This window comes from Dromaius novaehollandiae, chromosome 2, assembly GCF_036370855.1.
Source record: "Dromaius novaehollandiae isolate bDroNov1 chromosome 2, bDroNov1.hap1, whole genome shotgun sequence".
NCBI classification, from domain to species: domain Eukaryota; kingdom Metazoa; phylum Chordata; class Aves; order Casuariiformes; family Dromaiidae; genus Dromaius; species Dromaius novaehollandiae.
In genome coordinates this window covers 37,554,852-37,579,318 of record NC_088099.1, presented here as the reverse complement: position 1 = coordinate 37,579,318, position 24,467 = coordinate 37,554,852, and the positions used below count along the sequence as shown (strand labels likewise).

Sequence of the window (24,467 nt, the reverse complement as noted above, 5' to 3'; positions counted from 1 at the left end):
AGGCTATGAATCTTGTAATATTGTGGACTTAGACAGCAAAATGAGAATATTATATTACAGGAAAAAAGTGGTAGAGAGTTCTAGTATCCTGTTGCTTACAGTAACAGGAATATTGGTTGGCATATTTGTCTAAAATCTTCGTATTGCATTGGACTGCTGCATTACCAATGTAGAGCTGGTAATATCTAATGCATTTTATCTGAATTTAATTTGACAGATACAAAGTAAGTGATAGTGTTTTTAAAATCATGAGAGAGTTACTTTAATTTAGAGGACCTCAACTATAATCTTAGAGAAATGTAACATAAGCTCATCAGGGAGTAAAGCATAATGGGCAGCTTTAGCATGAGGCCTTGTTGTTTGATGTTATGCAATATTAATAGTTAGGTTGAAGTGTCTGGCTAGGTAAACAAGGGAAAGAGTTAAAAGCAATAAATTTCCATACAGCCAGTTGTTACACTTATTTTCAGATTCATGGCCATTGTAAGTACAATGGACAGAATAGAATATTTAGTATTACCCAGCTCTGCCCATTGCTATGAGTAGGGAATAAATTTAACTGTGACGGAATTAATTCTTGTATTAGCCCACTCATTTAAAAATCACAGCAGTTTTGCTTTTATAAAATACTGAATTATTCTACAACTCACTTCAGCAGCAATGTAGGGTGTGCTGTCCCTGTGTAATTTTTGACACATCTTTTCAAAAGCTCTAATTTCACTTCCATAAAATGCAGGACTCTTTTGGGTTTATCCAGTTTTATTAATTAGTAATTAGCAGTTGCCATGCATAATTTAGTGAATGTTTTTTAATTTCTGAACAATAGAAGTAAGTGGTTCCAAAGTAGCAAACATTTTGACTGCTATTCAAACTCCGCTATCATTCAGGAAAATGCAAGTGTGGGTAAAGAGAGTGTTGCCTCACGGTTGGTAGATTTCACTCTGTTGAACTCAACTAGAGGAGGGAATATCAGGATTGAGAAAACTGATACTTAACTCCACAGAGTGTTGGGCTTGCATGCCAGAAGAACAAGTGTAGAGGCAGTCTCCCGAGTAACCAGAATCTAAATAAAATAGCCCTTTGTAGAGAAATGTTATTTAAATAATCATTTGGAAATGAGGAGGAAGCCTGGAAGAACTGTGTAATATATCGGTTGCATCCCTCATCTCCCAAAGCACACAGCAGAGAGACACAGCAGATTTTTCTGAAACAAACTTCGTTTATTTGAGATAGAGGGAGAATTTGGTTCTCTGTTAAATTTTCTTACGTGTTTGAGAGAAGTGAATGAAAGAGAAATCACTGAAGTACTTACCAGCAAGTTTCTTAGAACTAGTGTGACGAAGCTTCCAAACTTTCAGCTCTTTTTGGAGAGTGCTGTCCCACTTGCCCTTAGCATCCCTGGTAGTACTCCTCCTGTTTTTACCTAGGATTTTATCATTCCATAGCTGTTTTCTGAGAACTAGCAGGAAAAGGCTTCCAACATTCTGCTAATACACAGTAGATGAACTGGCAGAGAACTGTTGTTTTTCTTGTTTTGATGTTTTGTAGTAGTACTAGATGCTGCAAGTAACTACAGCAGAGAAATTGTTTTCCAGCTGAAAGATGAATTTAAATTGTTGAGTGTTACATTTTCACAGTATAATATGTAGGGAAATAGTGCCTATTCATTAATACAAAGACTGTAAACTTCTTTTCATATAGGTTCAGCTGGCAGAAAAAGAGAGACAAATAAAGGAGCTGACATCACATTTGGAACACTTTACCAGTGAGAAGGTATTGTCAAGGTTGCTGCTAAATATTGCAAGCTAGAAGTTGTGGTGTTCTTAGATTCGAGGAATTGCAATTTTTTTTTAAGAAAGAATGTGTTTACTCTTCAAACATACTTTTCCATGTTTAAATATTTTGCCAGAATGAACTATCATTTTAAACTACAAGGAAATTTCTGTTAATAATCATGATATTTGTTAAAAATGTGAACTGTAATAGACCAACTCACCAAAACTGACTCAACTTTGGAAAATATTGTAATTTATTATTCTGTAATAGTGTTCTAGAATAATTTCTGCATATAATCTAAAACACTTACAGCACCAAAACTTCTTTCTTCGTTCCTATCTAGAATTTTATTCCATCCAGGATCTAAAATAATTATTTCTTTTGCCAGAAATAGGAATAATTCTGTGAAAGTTAATAATTTGAGATTGCAGCTAGTTCTATAGTTCACAGAACATAAGAATTCCTGCAAAGTTTTGTCCTGTATTTCTTTCTTATCTCAGTAGCTCCATGATTCTTCTACAGGTTTTCAGTGAATTTTCAGCCTCCTTCCTGCTCTACTCCTCCATATTGCTTAATGAAAGGGGTTCAGCCCTGTTGTGGCTAGAGGCTCATGCCTGCTTAGTGCGTATGCTGTTTGGCTGAAGCAAACAGATAATTATTGAGCTCATACTGCAGCCTTTCCCTCCTCTAATGGAGCATCAGTCACAAAACTTGCAGCAATTTCATTTCTTTGAGATAGGCTATCTCTGTGGTATTTTCAAGAGTTATTGGCAATGGAAGCTGTCAGGCAGCACAATTAGTAAACCTTATTTCCTGTGGAATCTTGGCATAAGAGGTGAATGATGCATATGTATCTTGACAGCTTCCCCACCCCCCATCACTGGTTAGGTGGGTTTTTTTTTCCCGTTATTACCCAGTGTTGTCTTATAACTAGATGTATGCATTTCAGCAATAAAATCTTCAGATTTTCCATGATGTGTGCATACAACCAAATCCTTTTGACATCTGCAGTTCTGTTATTGACTGCTTGTAATACTCGGAGCAGCCTGACATATGCAGCAGTTGTGACTTCTGTAATCTACAACCGTAAAAAGATCTTTATCAGAAAAGAGATGAAGATATACAAACAGCGCTCTGATATTTAAATACATGATACAAAATGAACTGCCACTTTCAAGAGTTCACTGTCTAATCAAATTCATTACCACTACTGTTACACCAGACTAATTCTGAAATATTAATGCTAAAGTTCTAATGCTGAAAGTACTTCTAATATATTATATGACCATTTATCAAAACTGTTGTACTAAAGAGTGAAATAATAGAATGTATTTATTATATGCAGATAGTATTGCATGATATGGTAGAAAAGTTATGATTGTCTGGATTACTTAAAACCACATCCTAGTAGGGTATGAACAGATATGTATTGAAAAGATGAAATTGTACACTGATCAGTTGAAATTAAATTAATTTCAGATTAAACCAGTTAGTGTTTTGTAAAATTCTAGATTCTGCAGTAGGCAGTATTTAAGTTCACTAATATTTTTGCCAAAAAGGTCAAAGATGTAAATTTTTAATACATCTCTGCCATATTTTTCTAATTCAAAAGAAAGCAAAATAAAAGTTGAGTTTTGATAAATCTAGTCTAGCTGGAGGGAGTAATTTTAAACAACACACATAAGGAGAGCAACTGTAATAATATTGTATGAAGCTTATAAAAGCTTGGAACTGTGTCTACCAAATTTATGGATATTTACATTAAAAAGAAGAATCAAAGTGCTTTGCTAGACTGGAACTATGATTTAAAAGGTTAAGCACAGTATAGTAAACAGCTTTTCAATTTATACTCCATTATCAGTGTTTGTTTATAAATGTCACCAAACATAGCATGCTAAAAATGTTCATTTGCAGTCTCTTCAAACCTATAAAATTACTTAGTTTCTATTTTATTTACATACTTGTATAGCCTTTGGTTTTTAATCCGTCTCTACCCTAGCTGTCCGACTTCTGGCTAAGACTATTTTACAGCACCTTTTACAGTCACTTTGATCTACATTCTGTTTTAATCTTATGTGATGCTAAAATTAAAGTATTAAATGCCATTGCCTCTTTTTTCTAAACTGCTTCCATATTACAGAAGAAATTGATTTTAAAAAGGAAAGTCTTAACTTCACTAATAATTAATTATTCCTGCTTTGTATTGAGCAAAGATAATTATTTATATTTTATCCACTCACTAAAATTTTAAGACAGACTCCTAACCATTTAACCCTAGCCATTTTAATCAAATATGCAATTTAGTGTATAAATCTAAAGTAAAGTTAGCATAGTTTTATATCCTATGTATAGGTGGGTATTTTACTGGGAGGTGTTTTGCAGAAATTGTGCCGTGCTGTATTAGAGCATTTTTCTAAAAGAAGAAAGATTGGGTTTAAAGCCAAGGCTCTGAAAAAGATAACTTTTTGGAAACTGTCTTACCATTTGTAGACAGCACATTTTTTCCTGATTGAAAAGGAGTTTATGATGTTGCTGTTGGAGTCCAAGCCCTCAACGTCTGGAACGTGAAAATTCTTATTAGATAACAGTAAATGTAGAATTTTCATCTTGTTAAATTTGAGTGTTTGTTTTTTTCCAGAGTAGTTACTGACACTGAATTTTGTATTTTTTTTGTTTGGACTGAATGTTTGGACATAAGTTTACCTGCGATTGTGAAGAATATGCTGTGTATTCCTTTTAATAACCAAGAAACTTTATTTCTCACATAGTTAAAGTTGTCAAAGCCTTGGTTAAAATTTTTTGCTTTAAAGTTTTTGCAGAAGGCACACTTCCGTGTTTGAAGTTTTGATTAACATTAATAAATACTAAACAAAAACTCAGAGTAGCCAGAAGAAAATGCTGACCAGAAAGAAAAATGGTTGAAAAACATACCTATTTTCTTTCTCTCTTTTTTCCATTATAGAGTTTTTGCTTGGTTCGAAATAGTAAATCACATATTCCTTTGGATGTTGACATACATGCTGTTTTTTTTCCTAATCTGTTTTATTACATTGCAAGCAAGAGAAAAAGACTTTCCTTTGGATGAAATATAGCTGATGCACTGACTGCACTTAAGCAACTTTAATTACTGGCCTTTAACATATGAGCCATTAAAACTCTGAGCCTGTGTATGTTAGCAGTTTACAGTAATTACTGTCTCTATAGCTTATATGCAAGATTTCAGACTTTTAAGTACATGAATATTTTGGAGAGTTCTCTTTGAACTTTTCTGAAAAAATTAATTGACTTTCTGATGCAAATATTTAACTAACAATTAAATAAGGCAGACTCTTTAAGTCGCTTGAGAAATTCACTAGTTTTCTATTCTGGATGAAAACATAATGAGGTTTTTTAAGTACACTGTTCACATACCCTTTGCCAAACTGCAAGAATGCATATAAAAAGTAGAGGATGAAAATGTTGTTTGTTTTTCTTGTTTTGTTTTGTTCTTTTGGTTTATGAAACAGATATGAAGAGAGAGGGGAATAAGGATGAATTTTTTTATCATTATATTCATAAAGGGCAAATTATTTTTCACAGGATGTATAATTACTTTGAAATCTATATATGAAAATGCAACTGCCCATGCATTTAAAGTCCATTTGCTTGTAATTAGACAGATGTACAAGTGCACTTTTGTTCCATGTGATGCTTATAGTATAAATATTATTTGAAATGAGTAACCTAGTCTGGATTAACCGTTTGTGAAAACTAGTGCTGATTGCTAATTACTAATACAAATAGAAAGTACCAACTTTGAGTAATAATTTGTCTTTCTGGAATGCCTTTGGTCTAAAAAATGTGTCTGATTTTTATCAAAGATAAAGGGAGCAAGTATGAGAGAGAGAATTGGTGAATCAGTCTCGTAGAGTTGGTGCTGAATTTGCATCTGTATTCAGGGGCCTTTATGTGACTATTAGTGGCATGCCTGCCACAGCCAGAATGATAGTGCAAATAATTTTTAATTTGACCCTTTTAAAAATTCTTGTCATCTATCTTGTCATCTTCTATTTACCTGAGTCCTTTTGAGATAAACTATCTGCAATGTGGTCTCTTCTAGCCATCCATGAGGTCAAAAGTCTGGCCTGGGATTTTGATAGAATTGTCACACTTGCTGAAGCACGTTGTGAGCTTGACTAGAGAAATCTCTTACTCGCACTCCATTCACATACAGCATTTTCCTAGCCCATTGTTTTGACTGCCACCCTCCATGTCTGTCTCTACTGCATTTTTCGTAAGTTACTTGTCATGCTTTCAAGGTACTCTCCAGGTCTTTCTTCACCTATCATTTTCTGTCTTCTTTCCTTCGCTGTTCAAATACCATCAATTGATTCCTAAGACCACACTTTTCTCACTTTTCTGTTACATTTTTCAAATGCGCATATTTGTGTATTTTCCATGCTGTTTGTTACACTTTGAAGAGAGTGTCTGTAAATACCTACTGAGTAACAATACTCTGTTCCGAGTGCTCCTGTAAACCAGCCTTTCCTTCATGCTCATTTAGAAGTTGACAACTTCATGTTATTGATGTAGACTACTGCTTAACATGTTGACGTGTCTCATTATTTTATTGTTAGTCTGTCCACTTTTTTTTGAATGTAAGAACAAGAAGATTCCAACTCCTTTAGTTCTAGTTCTTGAAGTTCTGAAGTGTTCTTGTGTCTTCAGTCATTACAAGCTACAAACTGCTACTTGAAGGGAAAAAACAAACACTGCCTTTTCTTCTTTCTCATCACAAAAAGGAAAAAAAAATCCAGTAACTGCGGTGGTGTTAGCAGCAACTAGGGCAATGAAGTCTTTGGCCATACACAGGGTAGTTTTGATACTGTGATAATAGAATCCCTAATAATTATAAGTGGAACCTCATCACTAGTCAGCTAGAAGAATAACAACTGAGGACAAAGTCATTCTAACCAGATTAACATATTTAAAAAGCAGATAGATTTTTAAAGGAACTAAGAAGAAGGAAAAGCAATGAATCTTTCCCTCTGTAGATACAGTTTTAGGTGAACATGTCTGATAGGTTTCTGCATTTGAAATAAGTAATTCTCTTCCACTTTTAAACACAGCTTGATCTAACATATCTACAAACAATGTTGTACAAAGCTGAGTGTGCATAAGATGATTGAGCATGCAAGCAAGGTTAGCTTTAAGGAAGCTCTGTTGTAGTAGGGATGGGAGACTGCTTTCAACTTCTCCGTACTGTTTTCTTTCTGTTTCTGCATGTGTGTTTGAAGGCCATCAAGTAAAAGTGTTGTAATATTCTACCATTTCCTACAGAAAGTGACAACCCTGAGCTCAACTTAGCTAATGTTGAGTTGCCCTTCATGCAGATCAACATTCTGTTGATAGATAGCAGAAAGGATCCCATGCAACCATGCAATGCACTTAATAGCTCTTAAAATACCTGTCTTTCATATACATGCTTGACATAATTCCATATGAATCTATGAATTCATTTACTAAAATGGTGCATTCTTAAAGAGTATGATGCTTAAAAAGAGGACTTTAACTGCACATTTATTTTTAATCATTCTCATGCACGTTATCTTAGTTGTTATTACTTTCACCCATTCTTTACCTATTTAAGTGAATTTTCATTTTTAAAAGGGTGTAGACACTTCTTGAACACTGTGGTGGTTTTGTTTATATCATTTGAATTGATGACAAAACAGATCCAGTTTTCTTAAAAAATATTTTCTTTGTATTTTTCTTTTCATTGTAATTTGATTTTTGGTATGTATGGTAAAATTGGCACAAGATCAACATGAAAAGAGGATCTGAAGATTAGCAGATGTATTTTTTTTTAAATGAAACAAATCTAAATCCTCATTTAATAAAAATTTAGAACTTTTGCTAGGACTCCATGGATTAGCTACATTTTAAACTTTGCATTATTTAGGAACTTGGCAGGGCACCAGGAAATCAAAATGGAAGGGTGATGGAAGGACACATTTCACAACAGACATTACATTTTCGCAATCCATATTCAGAGGAAAGTGGACCAATTCCTGCAGTGCCAAGTAGACTACCAGTATTGCAATATGGAAACCCTTATGCAATTCAGGAAAGAAGAGGTCAGTAAATATTTTTTTCTTCAATATAATTTGTATCTTGCTATTTCAAAAGAAATGGTTAAGTACCAACAATCTAGGTACTAGTGTACAGTGCATTTATGAGAAATGGTGAGAATCGCAAAAGTAAACCAGGTTTTAGAGATGTCCTTTGAAAATGGTCTTTTCTCTTCTGTTGGTTTATCTTGGCTAAACTGAAAATGTGAGAAGTCCTGTTTTTTAAGCTAGTGCATCTGTAATCTCAGAATACCAACTCTGCTGAACAAAAACTGCTCTTGCTTATTTTACTTATTTTTCTTCAGATGGAGCGGATGGTGCTTTTAATCCTGATGAGATCCAAAGACCACCTATTAGAACTTCCTTTTGGGAGCTAGAAGATGATGTAGTCTGTAGTCAGCCTTCACGCAATCTTAGCCGGCCTGATGGTTTAGAAGATCCTGAGGATAGCAATGTAAGTTACTGTGTTTTGTTTGTGGTGGTGGTGGTGGTGTGTGGTGTGTTTTTAGTGTTTACTGAGTAATCAAGAGCTGACATAGGTTTTTGGTTTCTGAAGAGCCTGTTTTAATTAAATGTGGAATTCATCATCTTCTTACCTGAAAAATATTTTAAATTAATTTCCTTATTACGAAGGAGAAAAGTCTGTACAACAATCGATAAAAATGTACTTGCTCCCCGGTCTCTTCAGTTACTGCCAGTTCTTCTTGCTATTGGACCATAGCTTCTTAATTTTTTAAAAATACTAACATAGAAAAATCCAAATCTCAACTAATTTTGGTATCTCACTCCTGTGTGTTATAGAGTGAAGGCTCAAAATGTAAGCTGCATCTTACTAATTTTCTAATTTGTTTATAGGAACTGACTTGTAATGGAACAAATCAATATTTGATGGATTCTGATACCAGTGTTTTCAGTTAAATTCTGAATGAATATTTCTGTAGTATTAAATATTTCATTGTGATGTATTAATCTTTTGCCTTGTCTTTTACAAGTCTGCGTTTATTAATTTTCATTTTGATTTTTTTTTTTTTGCTGTTAGACATGTCTTTGAAAGAGCTAATTAACTTATTTAAAGTTGGTTAAACAGAAAGTGACAGATTTTCACTAATTTCCTTTTTAGGGCTTCATATGTTTTAAGTGGGAACTGGTTAGCTTTTTAATAATACAGCTAACTTGCATATTCTGGTGTAAAAAGAAAAATGGTATTAGTAATTTGGCTTCTGTACTAAACTGTACCATATGTCTTCATTTGAACAGGAACAGACTTATTACTGTTTCTTATTCTAAGTACTCTCGCTCCTTTAAAAATATTAAACGAGAAATAATACTTTTCTGCAAAGTATTGTGCTCTTTGCAAGTACAGTGGTATCATGACCTGTTTCTCATTTAGTCTAGTTTGCCACATTTAATTGCTATTAACCTTTGCAGAAACTGATCCGTGTTCAGACAGGCATGATTTTAGCCCTGGTGCTCAGCACCTATAATGGAGAAAAATGTATTTCTCCCTCCTACCTTTTGCCCCCAATGTCCATTACTGAGAATAATTAGAGAAACTGTCAGAACTTTTGCAGCCTATTTAAGATCTAGAATATGAGCTTAATGCTGTTGCCCACCTTTACTTCACATTTTGCATATATAATCTGTTCATTCTTGACGTAGATATTATATATGACAAGCTCTTCTGTTCTTTAGTCATCTGCTTCAGTTTAATTAGCAGGGTGTTCTTTCTGATCTACGTGCTTTCCCCTCTTGCAAACCCAAGAAAAACAGTGCTAGAGTCCTGTGCTCATTCGCTGACACAGCTTAGATTTTTTTGTAATGTTGTAGGAAGAATAAAGCAGGCTCAAAGTCCAACTTCAGGAAAGGTGCCTTTAAATCAAATAATTAATATCTTTATTTTTTGACTTTCAAATGAGAATCAGTTGCCTCTTCTTCCCCCAAAATAGGCTTTAAGTGTAGAGTGTACAAATGTTACATGTAACTGAGTAGTTACAATAATCTTTCTAGACTGACCCTAATAGTATGCTAAAGAGATACATATTTTAACGCAGTATTTAAAGAAATAAATAACCGAAGAAAATTTTCATGTAGATAGGTAGTTATGATGGAGAGCCTATCATTTCCACAGAAGAAACAGCAAATATAGAATGATAACTATGAAGAATTGCCATTTGTTTTACTTGTTTTTTAAATGAATTGTATAAGATGTAGTTCTACACATTCTTAAACCAGTAAGGTATAGACCGTTTTGTTTCCCCCAGAGGAAGGAAATAGGTAGTCTTGCTGCTTTGTTTGAAAGATTAGCATTGTATGGACTTCTGTCGTCTTCCACTTTACACTCCAATTACTACATTTTATATTAGGTTAAGAACCTAAGGGAATTGTAGTCATTTTCACCATTAGGTAGTGAAAGTGCTTATTTTGGCAGTGTTTCAGATATGATGATGAACTTGTCTACATTATTTATTTAAGATGGCAAATATTTAGGATCCAGGACCAGTATTATGGTACATATAAGAATTAAATAGAGGTCGTATACACACAAAGGTAAGTGGACTTTCCAAAGATGATAAAAATAGGCTTTTTCAGTCAGTAGGACAAGACGAGGTAAATGAGATGTGTGTGTGTGCATGTGTGTGCACGTGTGTGCAAGAGAAACTTTGCCAGTTGCTTCTGCAGCATGAAGGACAGTAATGGGACTCCTTTCTCTTAGATATCCGTGCAGCCTAAGGAATAATTCAGCAAACTGTGAGAGGTCTAGCAAGTCGAACTTCTGCCTTCTGTAGTTGCTGTTTACATTCCTGTGCAACTGAGTAACTTTGTAAATGTCAGTCTAGAAGATGGAGGAGAAGTTCTGAATACTTCTTCCAGCAGTGCTTTCTGACAAGGGATTAGGTAGAATTACTTAAAACCTATAAACCGTGTCTCTGCCACTGTATTATCTTGAGCTTCTTCCATTGTAAAGGTTACGTTATTCTATTTCCAGCTATGATGCATCTTCCTCAAAGTTAGGGAAAGAATCTCAAATTTGCCTTTGAGTATTTGTCCATGTGTGCATTTCCACTGTACGTGCTGGTGGTCCTCAAGTTTTAAAGCCTTTGCCTTCACTGAACCGTTCCAGCACTTGAACAATTTATACAGCTTTACTTATGCTGTGAGTTGATAACATCAGCTGCACTCTGGTGTTTGTTCAGAATGGAATGCTTTTCTGCTTTATCGAGATTGAATTTTGCCTTCTTGCCACCATTTTTATTTCTTTCTGGATACTGCTTTTGCTTTCTTCTGGCAATTTCAGCCATATCTGACATGTTATGGAGGTCTTAAAGATACTAACTTCCTATAGGTTTTTGAGAACTGCTTGGGAGAAGACAGAGATCTAAATAAATTCTTGTGGCCAGGAGAAAGCTCTTGTAATTTTTCCTTATCTGCTCTAGCAGGCAGCAAACAGCTGGCCAGTCAGGCTGAATATGGCTGCAAATTGGCCATTAATTGAACTACACAGGAAGAGAACATCAAATGATGTGGAGGTAGAAGTGTTAGGGAATGCAGACATAAATCAGAGGTAGTCAGGACTCTAGTCCCTCGTCTTGCGCCCACCCCCGGCCCGCTCTGTGGTACAGCTTGGTTCTTTTACTTGATCCTTAGTCGTCCTCTTTCATATAACATCTTGGAACTTTCTGAATTAGTGCAGCCCTTTAGTCCAGTAAGGAACTTTCTGCTTTACAGAAGTGTTCATAAGTTTGTTTTTTTCCTACAGTCTCGTTCTGTATCTGTGTGGTTTAATCCATATCAGTGTTGTAACAGATCTGAGATGCCAGGTTTCTTTTTGCCTAGAGGAATTTCATATTCCTGGGTAATGATCCATTTATGTGTTTTCATCTCACGTAATGAAAAAGATCTACCTATGGTATCTGATCTGCAGTATATGAAAAATATATGTTTTTAAAAATATATTTTGTGTTGTTAGCATTAGAAGTTTCTTACCAAGATAGTTAAAATTAGTTTTCTTCATCAAGAGTTCTTCAAGGAAAGGTCTTCTCAGTTTCCCTTCCCAGTGAAGACAGACTGTCAGTTTGTTGAGCTAATGTTACTGCTATCATGTACTTTAGCAATACATCTCTTAAAATCTGAGTGTGACAGCCTTGGTTGATAGAATATCTTTGTCACAAGGAGGAATTTTGACTGAGTCTTTAAAATTATATTAATAGATAAGCGATAACCCAAGATAATAGCTATTCTTTTGGCTGGCGATGGGGAAGAATCGGGTGCTAATTCAGTTTCTGTTCACTTGCTGCTTCTTTCTCATTCCACTGTCAGAAGTCCTGTAGACTTGTTCAATGTGCATTTGGTATAATGAGGTAGGATTTTTGCATAGCCTTATAGCACTGGATGGCTGTTAGGGCCTACATCCTTCCCCTTCATAGAAAGAAAGACATCACTAGACACCCTTAGCTAGCTATAAGAGCACTGTCATTCTCAAGTTGCAGATAATCATTTTTTCCTGAGGTTACATCTGTACCTGGAACTAGTGCTTAATAGTTTGATCTTCAGTTCAGTGGAGTGTATGGCTGCTATCACCCTCTGTACTTGCTCTACACAGTTACTCTTTCCTACATGCACGTTTCAAAATTCTCAAGATCAAGACTGAGGTGATCCTTCTGCTGAGAGAATTGTTCCTAATGTGACCTGAACTTACTTCCCACGTTCTTAAGGAGAATGCTGTTTGCTCATATTCCCAAGTCTGCTTGTATTTCCAAGTAGGAAGCTTTTATTTCTACTTCTCTGTAGAGAGAGATATTTATTACTGGTGACTATCTTGGCTAACAGAGAATGAGATCAGGTGATGATTACGTTCCTGTTGCACTGAAACTTGCACTGACTTTTCTGTCTTTGGTTAGTCTGAGTTAATAATAATTGTGAACTAGGTGGGATAGTCATGTGCAAATGTCTCTGAACTTCTGCTTAATGTTACTTTTTGTATTCTGTCTTAACATTTTCTCCTGAAACATTGTTCCTTGGGGGTGGGCACTTCCATGTATTTGGTTGCCATGAAGAAACATCAGTTTTGTATGAATAAGAGCTCTAAGCCTTTCCAAAACTCTTCATAGCTTTGGCTTATGGGATCCCCAGGCCATTTTAACAGTGATTTCTGAGAGGGATAAGCTGGTCTGTCTAAATCATGGCATAAGAGCGCATACACCAGGGTGATTTCATGTAGTGTAGTGGACTTGCTACAGAGTCCTGCCCTCATTTACTTAGCACTAGCTTTCCATTTGCTCATGCTCCCATAATTGACTAACATGTAATTTATTTTAGAACAAATCATTTCTAGAAGCAGGTATGTACAGGAGAGATCCAGAAACAAACAGGAAGAAAAACCCCTTATTTTTAATAATAAAGGGTGAGTTTAAGAAATGTAGAATTGAGTATGGTTGGCAGTAAGCCCAGAATAACTACCCCAAGACTCTTAAAAGACTATTGTTAGCCACAGGCAATGTGGGGAGAAAAAGGAGCTTTTGGCCACTGAGAACCAGGTCAGGATATTTTTGAGATGGATCCAAAATGGCCTTTTTCTTAGCCAAAAAAACCCACTACACTCTATCAGCCTGATCTTATTTTTGCTGCCAAGTACTATCTTTCTTTATAGGATAGACATAAAAGGAGAAAGTGGTATCCAGATAACCAGGTACCCACCCCTGCCAGAGGCCAGACTGCTTGCGGGGAGATAGAGATACCTAAAGAGTTTAATTTCACTCACACAGCAGAGCTGACTCACTAGAAGAAATGTATGTACTTTTGTTTCCAGTTCATCTGCACTATACATTGGTGGTGTGGCTGTTCATTGATTATTCTAAGATTGAGATGAGTATTATTGACATAATTCATTACCCTGGGTATACATGTTTGTGAATCAGAAGGCCTGGTGTTTGGCAAGCTACATGAACACAGTGCTAGCCTTTCTGTAAATGATATCAGACTCTAGGTAAGGGCCTGAGGCCCTCTACCTGTGTTGCATCACTGCAAGACATTGTGGTGGTCTTGGGCTAAATATGTGCAACCATGCACATAATCCTGGTCATCTGTCTGGACTGCAAGAAAGTTGTCTGTGGGCCTACACAAAGAGCAGACTAAACCGTCTCTTTCTCAAAATCTGTAGTATGGGCTTTTGTCCAAATACCTGAGATGAATTGACCGTGGGGACTTGAGAATAAGATGATGTCCATGCATAGTTACAGCCATTTAGGCTTGACCTCCTAGCAATTACTGTTAACCTCTTTCTGTAAAATAACTTAAACCATTTATGCTTTGAGTCTTCAGGGGATGATGGTTTGTTTTACTATGGGAGAGTGAACAGTCTTAAAATGTTACATATGCTTTTCAACCTGATATCATTTATGTGAATAAAGAATGTATCTTTGGTTACACTAACTGGAAGAAACTGGGCACTAAGTGATTGTGTACCAAGATTAGGAAGAACTGTCCTTGCTTCATATAGTTCCCAGTTTTATGGGGTACATTTTAGGGGGTTTCTGTCTGAAGTGTTAAGAATAGACAGAAAATGTTTTGACTCTAACAGAAATGTTTTCTAGAAGCTACAAGTTACCCCAGGAAAGAGCATGAGAATTTTCTTAGTGGTTATTGATTGTGTACGGTTTGGCATTCTGTAGTATGCGGTGGTAACTTGGAATTAGAAGAACAGTGAAATTCTCTCAGACTGTTAAGATAAAGTCCTCAAGTACTGTTGTTACTGTTTGATAGATTCTTGATCTCTATTTCCAGTTTGTATTATGTGGCATCTAAAGTCTTTGAGAATCAAATATCTTAGAGTTCAATATTAACTTCTAGATAAGGTCTGTCTTAAACATGTGTTTGTCCAAACAGAAGTCAGTTATTGAAGAGTTTTTAATGAACCATTCTTTAATTATGCAGTAATTTCTGTAGTATATACTTTGAGGTGTGCTCAATATAGATTTGCTTTTCTCTTGTTAAGCATAACAAAAGGTTAAGAAGTGATTTATGTATACTTACTTGGCCACGAGAAAATGTATACAGAAAAGACATACTTTCTGTATCTTAACAAAGTACTATCCATACGTGTTTAGTATTGTCATTATTACATGCTGCACAAGTCAGATGCTACTATAAGGAATGTGCAGTACATTTTTTTTATCATTAATTGATCGAAGTCATGAAAAGGCTACATCATCAGGACATACCAATTTTAATGTTACTCTGACATCAAAAAAGCCTTTTTAAAACTGTTAATGACTTTGTCATGCCTTAATTGAAACTAGTTACTACAAAGCAGCACTGCAGGATAGTGGGTGTGTATGTGTGTGTAGAAAAGCACCGTACTCAATTTTTAAAATTAGTTTTTGAAAAAGGCCTGAGGAGGAATGTTATATAGGTACATGATAGGATATCACACTTGCCAGAAGTTGAAGGAAGCCACAAGACAATGTTAACAGTTTTATCTGAGGGAGTAATTCACCACAACCCATATGGTTAAAAAACAGAACGAAAAAAAAAGTAGCAAAATTTTAAACAAATGGCTAGATTAAGAAATGCAAAAATCCCCCAAACAAAACAAAAAACTCCATTACTGTAAAGTTTTATGTAAGATGAAGAGGCAGTGCTAATGTGTTAGAAGAATTTTTAAACTTGGCAAACTTTTATGTAAAATAGATTGCAGGGTTTTTTGTTCTAATTAAAATCTTCAGTTTCTCATGGCTTGTGCTAGTAGAGCAGTAATATGCAGGCAGAAAACTGATTCTAAAGCCCAGTCTTTTTTTGCTGATGCAGCTAATATAAAAAGTGGGCATCGATCACTTTTCCTTTAGCTATATGTAGTATGAACGTACTTCATGCTGCTTGGTATATTTTAATCTTTAGGAAATGTGTGTGTAATGACTGACAGGTTTTCTTCTGTGATAGAGAAGCCTAAAACTTCTGTTATGCTAGCATTTATATTGAAAATAGATTACTTTAGTAATCAGTTCTGCATTCTGTTGTAGTCAGGCACTCAGGTTAACTGTTTCTTTCAGGTCTGTGTCAATATCCTTTCTAAAAGTAGCTTCTTTTTGTTGTATGCAGTAGTCACTTTGAGTGGGAAAAGAGACCTTTCTGTATTATGTCAACTGCACAATTCTGGTTAATGTCCTCCTTCCAAATTAATATTTAGCACTGATGAACCCTGTCTGCTTACTCAAATAACTAAAGTGAATAACCTATGCATATAGCACTGGATATGCTATTCTGTCCTAAACAAAGCTTATTTAAAGAATTTGAGGCTGAAGAGCCTTTTCCTCAGAAAAATATTTTGTTGACCTCACCATTTGTAACCTAATATTAGTAAGTGTTGGCAAAAAATGCCTTGTGTCCAAGAAGTAATTGTGTGACAAATGGAAAAGAATTATAAGAAAGTCTATTCTAAGGGACTTATGTTTAAGTTAGGCCTGTGTTTGTAGTAGAACTATTTTGGGAAGAAAGATGTGTATTCATTTTGTCAATTCTAGATGTGCTTACAGTCTGGCACTCCAACAGATTTGTCTGTCATGGTTTTGGTACTAGATGAACTGTTACATTGTAGCACTACAGTACTTTAAATAATTTTTCTTCGTACATACATCTTATCTCTTTCATGATGAAAGGAAAAAAGTAATATTTTAAAACCCATATGCCCTTTTTACCGCAGGTGCAAAGCAAGATGAGAAAATGTCTGTTGCTAGCATCTGTCACAGCAAGCCCCACTAGCTGCTTAATGGAAATGTTAAATGGTTGAAACTAAACAGCTGTTGTCAGGAGAAGAAAAATATTGAGGGAATCCTATCCTGTCTTATTTCCATTATCTTTTCATAGGAACAAAGTATGTTAGCCTAAAATTAAAATGTATTTGAATATATATGTTATCTGCATAAAACACTGTATGTATGCTGTTGCATATGGTTCCTTGCACATCCATTTTTGAAGGTCAGCTAAATTGTTCATAATTCCTGCATGCACTGTCTCCTTCAAGTAAGAAGGAAAAGGATTTAGGAAACTTGAGTGTTCAGATTTTCAAAGGTCTGGCTGGCCCCTAGTTTTCCCCTTTTAAATGAGTAGGCTTTGTGCTGCCTTATCTATTGCAGAATAGAACCAAGACACTATAAAATATAGTTTGTTACTGCATAAAGAACCAACTTACAAACACAGTCTTTATTTTTTTCTTCTATGCTGTTTTCTTTCCCTAATTCTGTTTGCTTCCATCACTGTGCTAGTTTAAATCTTAATTCATAATAATGTCATCTGATATTTAAAAAAATAGTGCTTTCATCCTTCACTTGTCACTCTCAGAATAAATATTCTTCATTTTTCAGCTCAAGAATTTCATATTACAGACTTTTTCTCTCTCTTTCCAAAAAAAGAAAAAAAGAAAAAAAGGCATTAGGAGTAGCGTATTCTCTAGAGGCAGACCTGCCTTGCTAAATTGATAGAAGCTCTGAGGTAAAGCTGATTGTCCATCAGCAGTGTGATCCTCATCAGCCGATCCTCGTCAGTGCCTGCTGCAGCTATTTATGTGCTGTTAGTGTTCATGAAGGGAGAGCACAATTGACAGAGCTGATGGGAGGAAGCAGCCAAACAGGGCAATTTAGCTGATGTGCCTGACTGCAGTGTGAAATGTGTGACATGCTTGGCTGGTGATAGCAGCATACGCAGATCAGTCAAAACTGACCGTCGGGAGGCAAGCATGTGAATCTAAATCAGTGCTCCTCCCCCCCCCCCCCCCCGACCCCTTGCTGAAATTTAAATTGATAGATTTTAAGACTCTGACTTTACATGCTATTGTCTAGAATTAATTTTTGAATTTTAGCTCTCTAAAATGGTATTATAGTTTGTACTGTGATGCCCTGCATTCAGTTTAACACAGGATTTTTGTTCTGCTGTAGCCCTGAGGCATTAACAGTGAGGTGACCTATGTTTCCTGAGTTACTGTAGTCGTAGAAGCATTCTAGTAGTATTGGCGAAGATTTCTGCTGTACTTACATGGTAAAAAGGCAGTCTGTTTAGCATTTCATATTCAGTGAGTGATAGGTCTCACTTTTGTACATTGAAGTAAAACTTGTGCTGCAGAGGTTAGAAAATGAAAGGTAAATTTCATCTGTGTTTTTGCTTAGTGAAAAAAATATATTTGGAAAAATAAATTCTGTCTCCAGTTGGTGTTACTTAACATGCTACTGTTTTTTAATAGGATGATGACAACACTGTACCCTCTGCTCCTGATCCTCCAAGTCTTCTTTTGCATGAACGTGGAACAGGTTTTTGCTTTGACTCCAGGTAAATATTTATCTTTTATTGGTCTTTAATGGCACAGATAAGTTTCTGTATAGCTGGGCTCTTTCCCTCAAAGTGGAGGGGAGAGGTGCAGAAGGATGCTGAAACATTGTTAAGCGTTCTCAGACAGTGTTTGTTTTACAATTAACTACCAGAGAATTTGCTGTTTGACTGGGTGGACTATTTGCACTATACCTCGTTTTGACTGATTGTGGACAGTATTTTTGGAAAATGAATGAAAAACTTTTGTTTTTCCTCCCTCTTTCCAACCTAATTGTGAACCTAAGTTTAGAGCTTTTATAATGTGTTATGTTTGCTAAGAGCCAGCATTTATGAGCAGACAGACTGGTTTCCCATGAAACTACTTGGCCATTAAGACATTCAATGGATTTGTATTCAGTGGTAGCTGGAATTACATCAAAATGATGCAACTTTTAAAGTGCGAGGTGATTTTGAAATTCCTAAGTAGAACTACTTAAAGTATATTGTTCGTTTTCAGCTAAGACATTTAATTAACTGTATGATACTTGCCTACATATATGAAGTCTGCTCAAATTTAAATTAGTAGTAAAGCTTTTCTTCAGTGGCAGCAGGATCTGACTTTGCTTTGCAATAGCACAGCTTTCATTTTTTCCTTCTTTCTCCTCTCATGAAGTTTTGATGTTCACAAGAAATGCCCTCTTTGTGATGTGATGTTTCCACCTAACTATGATCAGAGCAAGTTTGAAGAACATGTCGAAAGTCACTGGAAGGTGTGCCCCATGTGCAGCGAGCAGTTTCCACCTGACTACGATCAGCAAGGATTTGAGAGGCATGTTCAGACTCACTTTGATCAGAATGTTTTAAATTTTGATTAAATACTTTGTTTTGCAATGTAGCTTAAAAAGAAACAACTTTGAGTAGTCCACCTCTAGAACAAAAACAGTGCAGCCTTTCTGTAACAATGCAATTTTCTGATTAAAAGCTCATGTACTCTAATGGGAGCCATGGTAAATCTTGGCTGTCAGCTGCTAATGGGTTGTCTTCTCTCTTTAATATTATCTTAAAGAAAAGACTTGGTTGTGTATGTATCTATTTATTCCCCTATTTAGTGGAATTTGTAAGGACTTAGGAATAAACTTAGCCTCACAATGAGACCAGCTTCATGATGTTCTTTAGCTGTAAAAAAAATAAAATAATCCCCTGTGGTTTCTCATGACTATAACAGAGGCATGATTAAAAATGTAATAAACATGTTTCTCACAGTAAATTTCTGTAGTTTTTCTTTGAGTAACAGTTAAATCAAAGTTACATAACTTACCCACTGAAAATATAGTTTTCTAGTACACTTCTGAAATGTAGGTGCATGTAGTGTGAGATTACATGCCTGCAAAACAGCAATGACAAATACTTCAGTTTCACATATAGGATATTTGCCTTAAGGAATAACCCTATGTTATACTTTAAGGCAGTATTTTTGAGCTGAAAGAAACTGCTCTGCTTAGAATGCCTAGAAGATAATTGTTTAAAATCATTGCCATTATGTTACATTTGCATTCAGTAGGAAATGTGGTTACGGTTTTTTTCACACCAGTGAATTGTGTTCCTTTTGGATTCAGGCTTTCAAAACTTGCTTTTTAACTTTACTTATTTCTTTCCAGTAACAACATGTGTGTATATCTAAACATTTTGTATTTACTTAAATGTAGTAAGCAAATTGCTTTCCACCTGTTGTACAATAGTCTTGTTACATTAAAAGCAAAATTATTCATGGAATCAGTGATCCTTTATTTCAGCTGCTCATTATGAAATAAAATACACCAGAGTTTAGGTTCTCTGTAGCTGCAGTAAATGATGTTTCAGTTTTGCGTTACAAAATACTGCTGCTCACATCTACTTTTATCCTTTGTTTTAGGTTGTTTTAGAAAGAGACTTGGGGCTTAAGGTTTTGAGTAATTTATGTTGTCTGCAGTTCCCTTTTTTGCAAGCATATGCAATATTCTGTTCAATGCAGGATTTATTAAAAGCTGCATGACATAGATAAATTGCAGTGGCTTGAGTAGCAGCTACTCCCATCAGTCCTCTGTGTTGCATTTTAAGTTTTAGTCTACCTATCTACTGGCATGAGGTTCACACTTGAAAAATTTAAGGTAATATATGGAAGTAAGTACTGTTACAGAGCAGGTTTAAAAAATGGTAATATGAGGATAACCCAAGTACTAATAAAGGCTTCTGCAGTCTCAGAAGTTGGTATCTCACACAAGCAGGACAACCTCAAAATTGGAATACAGAACTTGATTTTAATGACTTCTCCTATAGTGCTAGTCCCTCCATTTCTGAAAAACTTTGAGAGCTCATCGTACCTTTAAAAGCTGGGAGTGGGGGTGGTTCTTTAGCATGAGTATGAGCTTTCCTTTCTCCAGGCTGATCTGTGCTGTGATGCTGGAAGGAAACATCCTGTGAAATCTGATTTTTGCTTTTATAGTATTCTGTGTAAACTATGTAGCTATTTATTAGGTTACTTTGGATGGTTATTAAATAAAATGGGTTTGATACCAAAGTAAAATACATGAGACTATATACAGCCCAAGAACTTAACACCTTAGGTTAGTGACAAGTAAAGAAGAGTCAGTTTAGGTCAGAGGCAGTTTATTTTAAATGTGATTTGATTTACATTTATAAGCAGCTTTCTTGACAGGAATTCATTAAGTTGCCTTCAGTTCTAAAACAAACCTCTGTCACTTTCAAACTTAAAGTACTTTGTCCCCAACAAAACATATGAAAATATAATTTAAAGCACACTTTTCACAGACACAGTACAATACATTCACTATACACAGTATAACAAAATAGTCCCATCTTTACCTGTTTAATAATACTGTCACAATGAATAGGTAAATAGAAACTGGAATTTCATTTTTATAGTTGAAAGGAATTTACATGCAACAATGACACTTTACAACTGTTTAGCTGTTGAACTAACTTACCCAGCCTGTGGTTTCTTGCACTAGGAGCAGAGCCAAAAGGTATTTGCTCACCCGATCTGTTGCCCAAACTGCAGAAGGCAGGAAAGGGTCTCATGGGACCTTTTGTGTTCCACTAACTCTCATGTCTGGATCATCCTTTAAACCTAGCTGACAGTACTGTGCAATACAACTACTGTCACCTTTTTAGGATTTGAAAAAGTATTTTATGTAAACTGGGATGTTATAAACACTCTAAAAAAATTATTAGGCAGACCCAAATATTTTAAAGAGACTTTTACTCTGCTGGAGACTCGGCAATTGTCATATTTACAAAGTTTTCCTTTAAAGCTTTAGAAAAAATAAAGGGAAAGCTTATTTCTCATATACAGGAGCTTTCTTTTGCACCTGCAGTTACAGGAAATAAGGGATGTTGATTACATTATTTAAAATTATGAATTCTTCCCTAACCCTTACTGTAAAAGTGGTTTTTTTTGGGGGGGGGGGGGGCACACAATTACATAACTGGCATCTAAATTCCAAGAATAGCACTTGTGAGAGAAGAATGCTCAAGGCAGGATGGCAAGCAACAAACGTTCAGGTATGGTCCAGACACAAGCTGTTTCATGTTGGCTTTTGTTTTAAATCAGTCTCTGACCACCTGCTGCAAGAAGCACTTAATTTCAGTAAGGCTCATATGTCATATTTCAGCAAAATTATTTGTAAAGCTAAACAGACACATTTCCAAATGGAATGCAGTGACCTACAATGAGAAGCAAAAAAACGTACGAAGAAAAACCTCAAAATACGATGACCATGAAGGAGAGGCATTAGAAATTCCCTTAGCACAAGTAATGGACCTCCTTAAATCATGTGTAGAATTTTTAATTTTTATTTGCAACCACAGGCACATGCTAGTACAATAAGTTGCAAGAATTGGCAACACATAAAACATTAAATCTGTTGGCAATAGAGAACTACAAAGTGCTTTAAACCTTCATCTGAGATGAAGATAATCGTTTCTCACACACACACAAATTTGCACTTAAGTATTTCCAAATGTCTTTCTAACATATTTCAGGGGTAAATATTTAGTTGGACTGGGATATTGGTCCTCAAAAGTCTGATGGGCATGAACATAATACGACATCTTGTACGAAAAAAAAAGTATTTCTAACGCTAAAGTGATTGTTTACTAGTCAAATGGCAAGATTTTCAGCATTTCAAGAGGGGAAAAAAAAGATTTGCAAGATAATATAAAATACAGCAAGCACACCTTTTTATGTATGTTATTTAAGTATGAAAATATTTTTAGCATATTATGTTAAACATTCTTTCTTATTTATATTTCCATTACCTAAAAGACTTGCTACCCCACTGATAACTCCATTATGTAAGGCATGTTAACTATAGTTCGACAATGGTGGTATTGTTTTGGTTTTTGCACACACATTGACAGATGCATTGAAAGTCTTCATGACATTACAATCTTGAAATTATGTCAGTGCCAAGCTCTCCTCCTCTTACTCCTATTCAACACTTCAGTACAACTAAATACGCAACGCCCCCTAATTTTTTGTTTTGGAGAAAAATGTTCTGAAGAACCTATAGCTTTTTTAGCACCTTATCTCAAAGTAATGAAAATGGGTATGATGATTACATGTGCAAATGTACAAAATCATTAACTCTACAAAGATACATCATTCCAAAATTACAGAAAATTTTAAAGCATGCATTTAATTCTTGAAAGGGTTGCTGAATGCTTCCCCTGAAAAAGGTGGCTGTTCTCAAAATCAGCAACTGCTGGTGAGGATTTCTTGGCACATTTGTGACCAGCATGTTATTGCTGCAGCTTCCTGATAATCTCAGCAGACACGGGGGGATGGAAATTGATTGTGTGGTGCCGCAGGCCCTGAGCTGTCTTGTAACTCTTTCCACAGCGACATTTGAATGGTTTGCGTACACGGATTTGCGTTCTGTGGCCGTTCTTGGCATGGTACTTTATACCATTCACATTCTGTGAGTGAGAAAGCAAAATGTTAGTAGTCAGGTGGTCTGGCAATGCTTTGGCTTTCTGTTACAAACCCCAAACTTGACTAATGTTGCAGGCAAAACTACACAATTTGTTAGGAACTGTCTCTGTGTTAGACATTCAAGACTTAGGGGTGGGACGAGCAGGAGAACAATACCTGTAGCTCTAATGTATCAAACTTACCTGCCTGGTAGTCCTGAGTTTTCTCTCTCAGTGTACAGTACTTTTCAAAAATATCATTTAATAGGATCAGACATGAATGTTCTTTGCTGCCTGACATTTTTTTCATATAAAATTGAAAAATTTTTATTTGGCTGTTCATTTACAAGCAAACAAAGAATTGGCATGAATACTCAAGTCACACTTCTTCAAAAAGCAGCAGCCCCCCCCCCCCCCCCCCCCCCGCATTTTTTTATGTGCTTTATGTCATTGTTTTCAGGTATGTCTTTAGGCAGCAGCAAATTCTGGTAGCTTACACACTGTGTCTAAAGAATTAACTGCAGGGAACAGTTAACAGTTATACAGGGCACATCATAGAAAAAAAATCAGAGGAATAGTTTTCTAAAATAGCTATTGTTTAGCAATAGTCTACAGTTAAAACTAGAGAACTCTTCTTGGCTGTAGTCTGGAGAGTAGGAGCAGAAGGCAGCAGCGCTCCAAAGAACTTATTTGTACCAGCACAGTCACAAAACAAGCAACGCTTTTGCAGATAAATCAAGAACCTTGTGCTAAATGTAATCAAAGTCTTACCACTTTCCCTCTTTTCCCCCATTTTTCTGGCAAAAGTAGAAGTGGTGTGGTCTACACCTAGTAGGTAACATTGCTTTGTCAAAGATTCATCTTAACGATAACCTCTTTCTCAGTATATTTTTCGTTTTCATTAAAAGAGTTTGAATTTTTGCATAAATAAGGACAGGCAAACTGTCTTTCATTAGAGCAATCCTACACTGTTAAGTGGTTGACTGTCCATAAATATTTCTCTAGGAAAAGAACAAAAAAAGCTGCCAAGGCATTTTGTGACAAAGGTACAGCTCTGAGGCTCTACTGTATCCTCTCTGCAGCTTCTAATACTTCTCTCATGTTTTTAAGCTATACAAATTAAAATTGGTTAACAGCATGGATGAAATTAACCCACTATATTAAGTTTTCAAAATTCTGTCTTTGCTGAACCTATGGTTACACAAAAAAAGACTGCTCGGCTCTTCAAGCAGCAGGTTCAGTCTCATTCCCACGGAGTTTACAGTACCTGGAAGTCCTAGCTCTCTGGGAGCTGAGACTCAGAGCCATCAGACAAAT

At 35.7% G+C, this 24,467-nt stretch overlaps 2 protein-coding genes across 4 annotated transcripts in view; one reads left to right on the top strand and one right to left on the bottom strand.

Annotated features, from left to right (window-relative positions):
- Nucleotides 1–19,952, top strand: part of TAX1BP1 (Tax1 binding protein 1) — a 68,214-nt gene extending 48,262 nt beyond the window's left edge. For all 3 annotated transcript variants that reach the window (XM_026103751.2, XM_026103752.2, XM_026103749.2), the window contains 5 exons: nucleotides 1,702–1,773; nucleotides 7,718–7,892; nucleotides 8,192–8,340; nucleotides 18,115–18,200; nucleotides 18,853–19,952. In XM_026103751.2, coding sequence (XP_025959536.1) covers nucleotides 1,702–1,773; nucleotides 7,718–7,892; nucleotides 8,192–8,340; nucleotides 18,115–18,200; nucleotides 18,853–19,054 — 684 coding nt within the window. In that variant the 3' untranslated portion in view covers nucleotides 19,055–19,952. The remainder of the gene's footprint in view (nucleotides 1–1,701; nucleotides 1,774–7,717; nucleotides 7,893–8,191; nucleotides 8,341–18,114; nucleotides 18,201–18,852) is intronic.
- An 856-nt stretch (nucleotides 19,953–20,808) lies between these two features.
- Nucleotides 20,809–24,467, bottom strand: part of JAZF1 (JAZF zinc finger 1) — a 204,413-nt gene continuing 200,754 nt past the window's right edge. Inside the window, exon 5 of the mRNA XM_026103821.2 lies at nucleotides 20,809–23,156. Within this exon, the coding sequence (XP_025959606.1) occupies nucleotides 22,980–23,156 (177 nt within the window). The 3' untranslated portion in view covers nucleotides 20,809–22,979. The remainder of the gene's footprint in view (nucleotides 23,157–24,467) is intronic.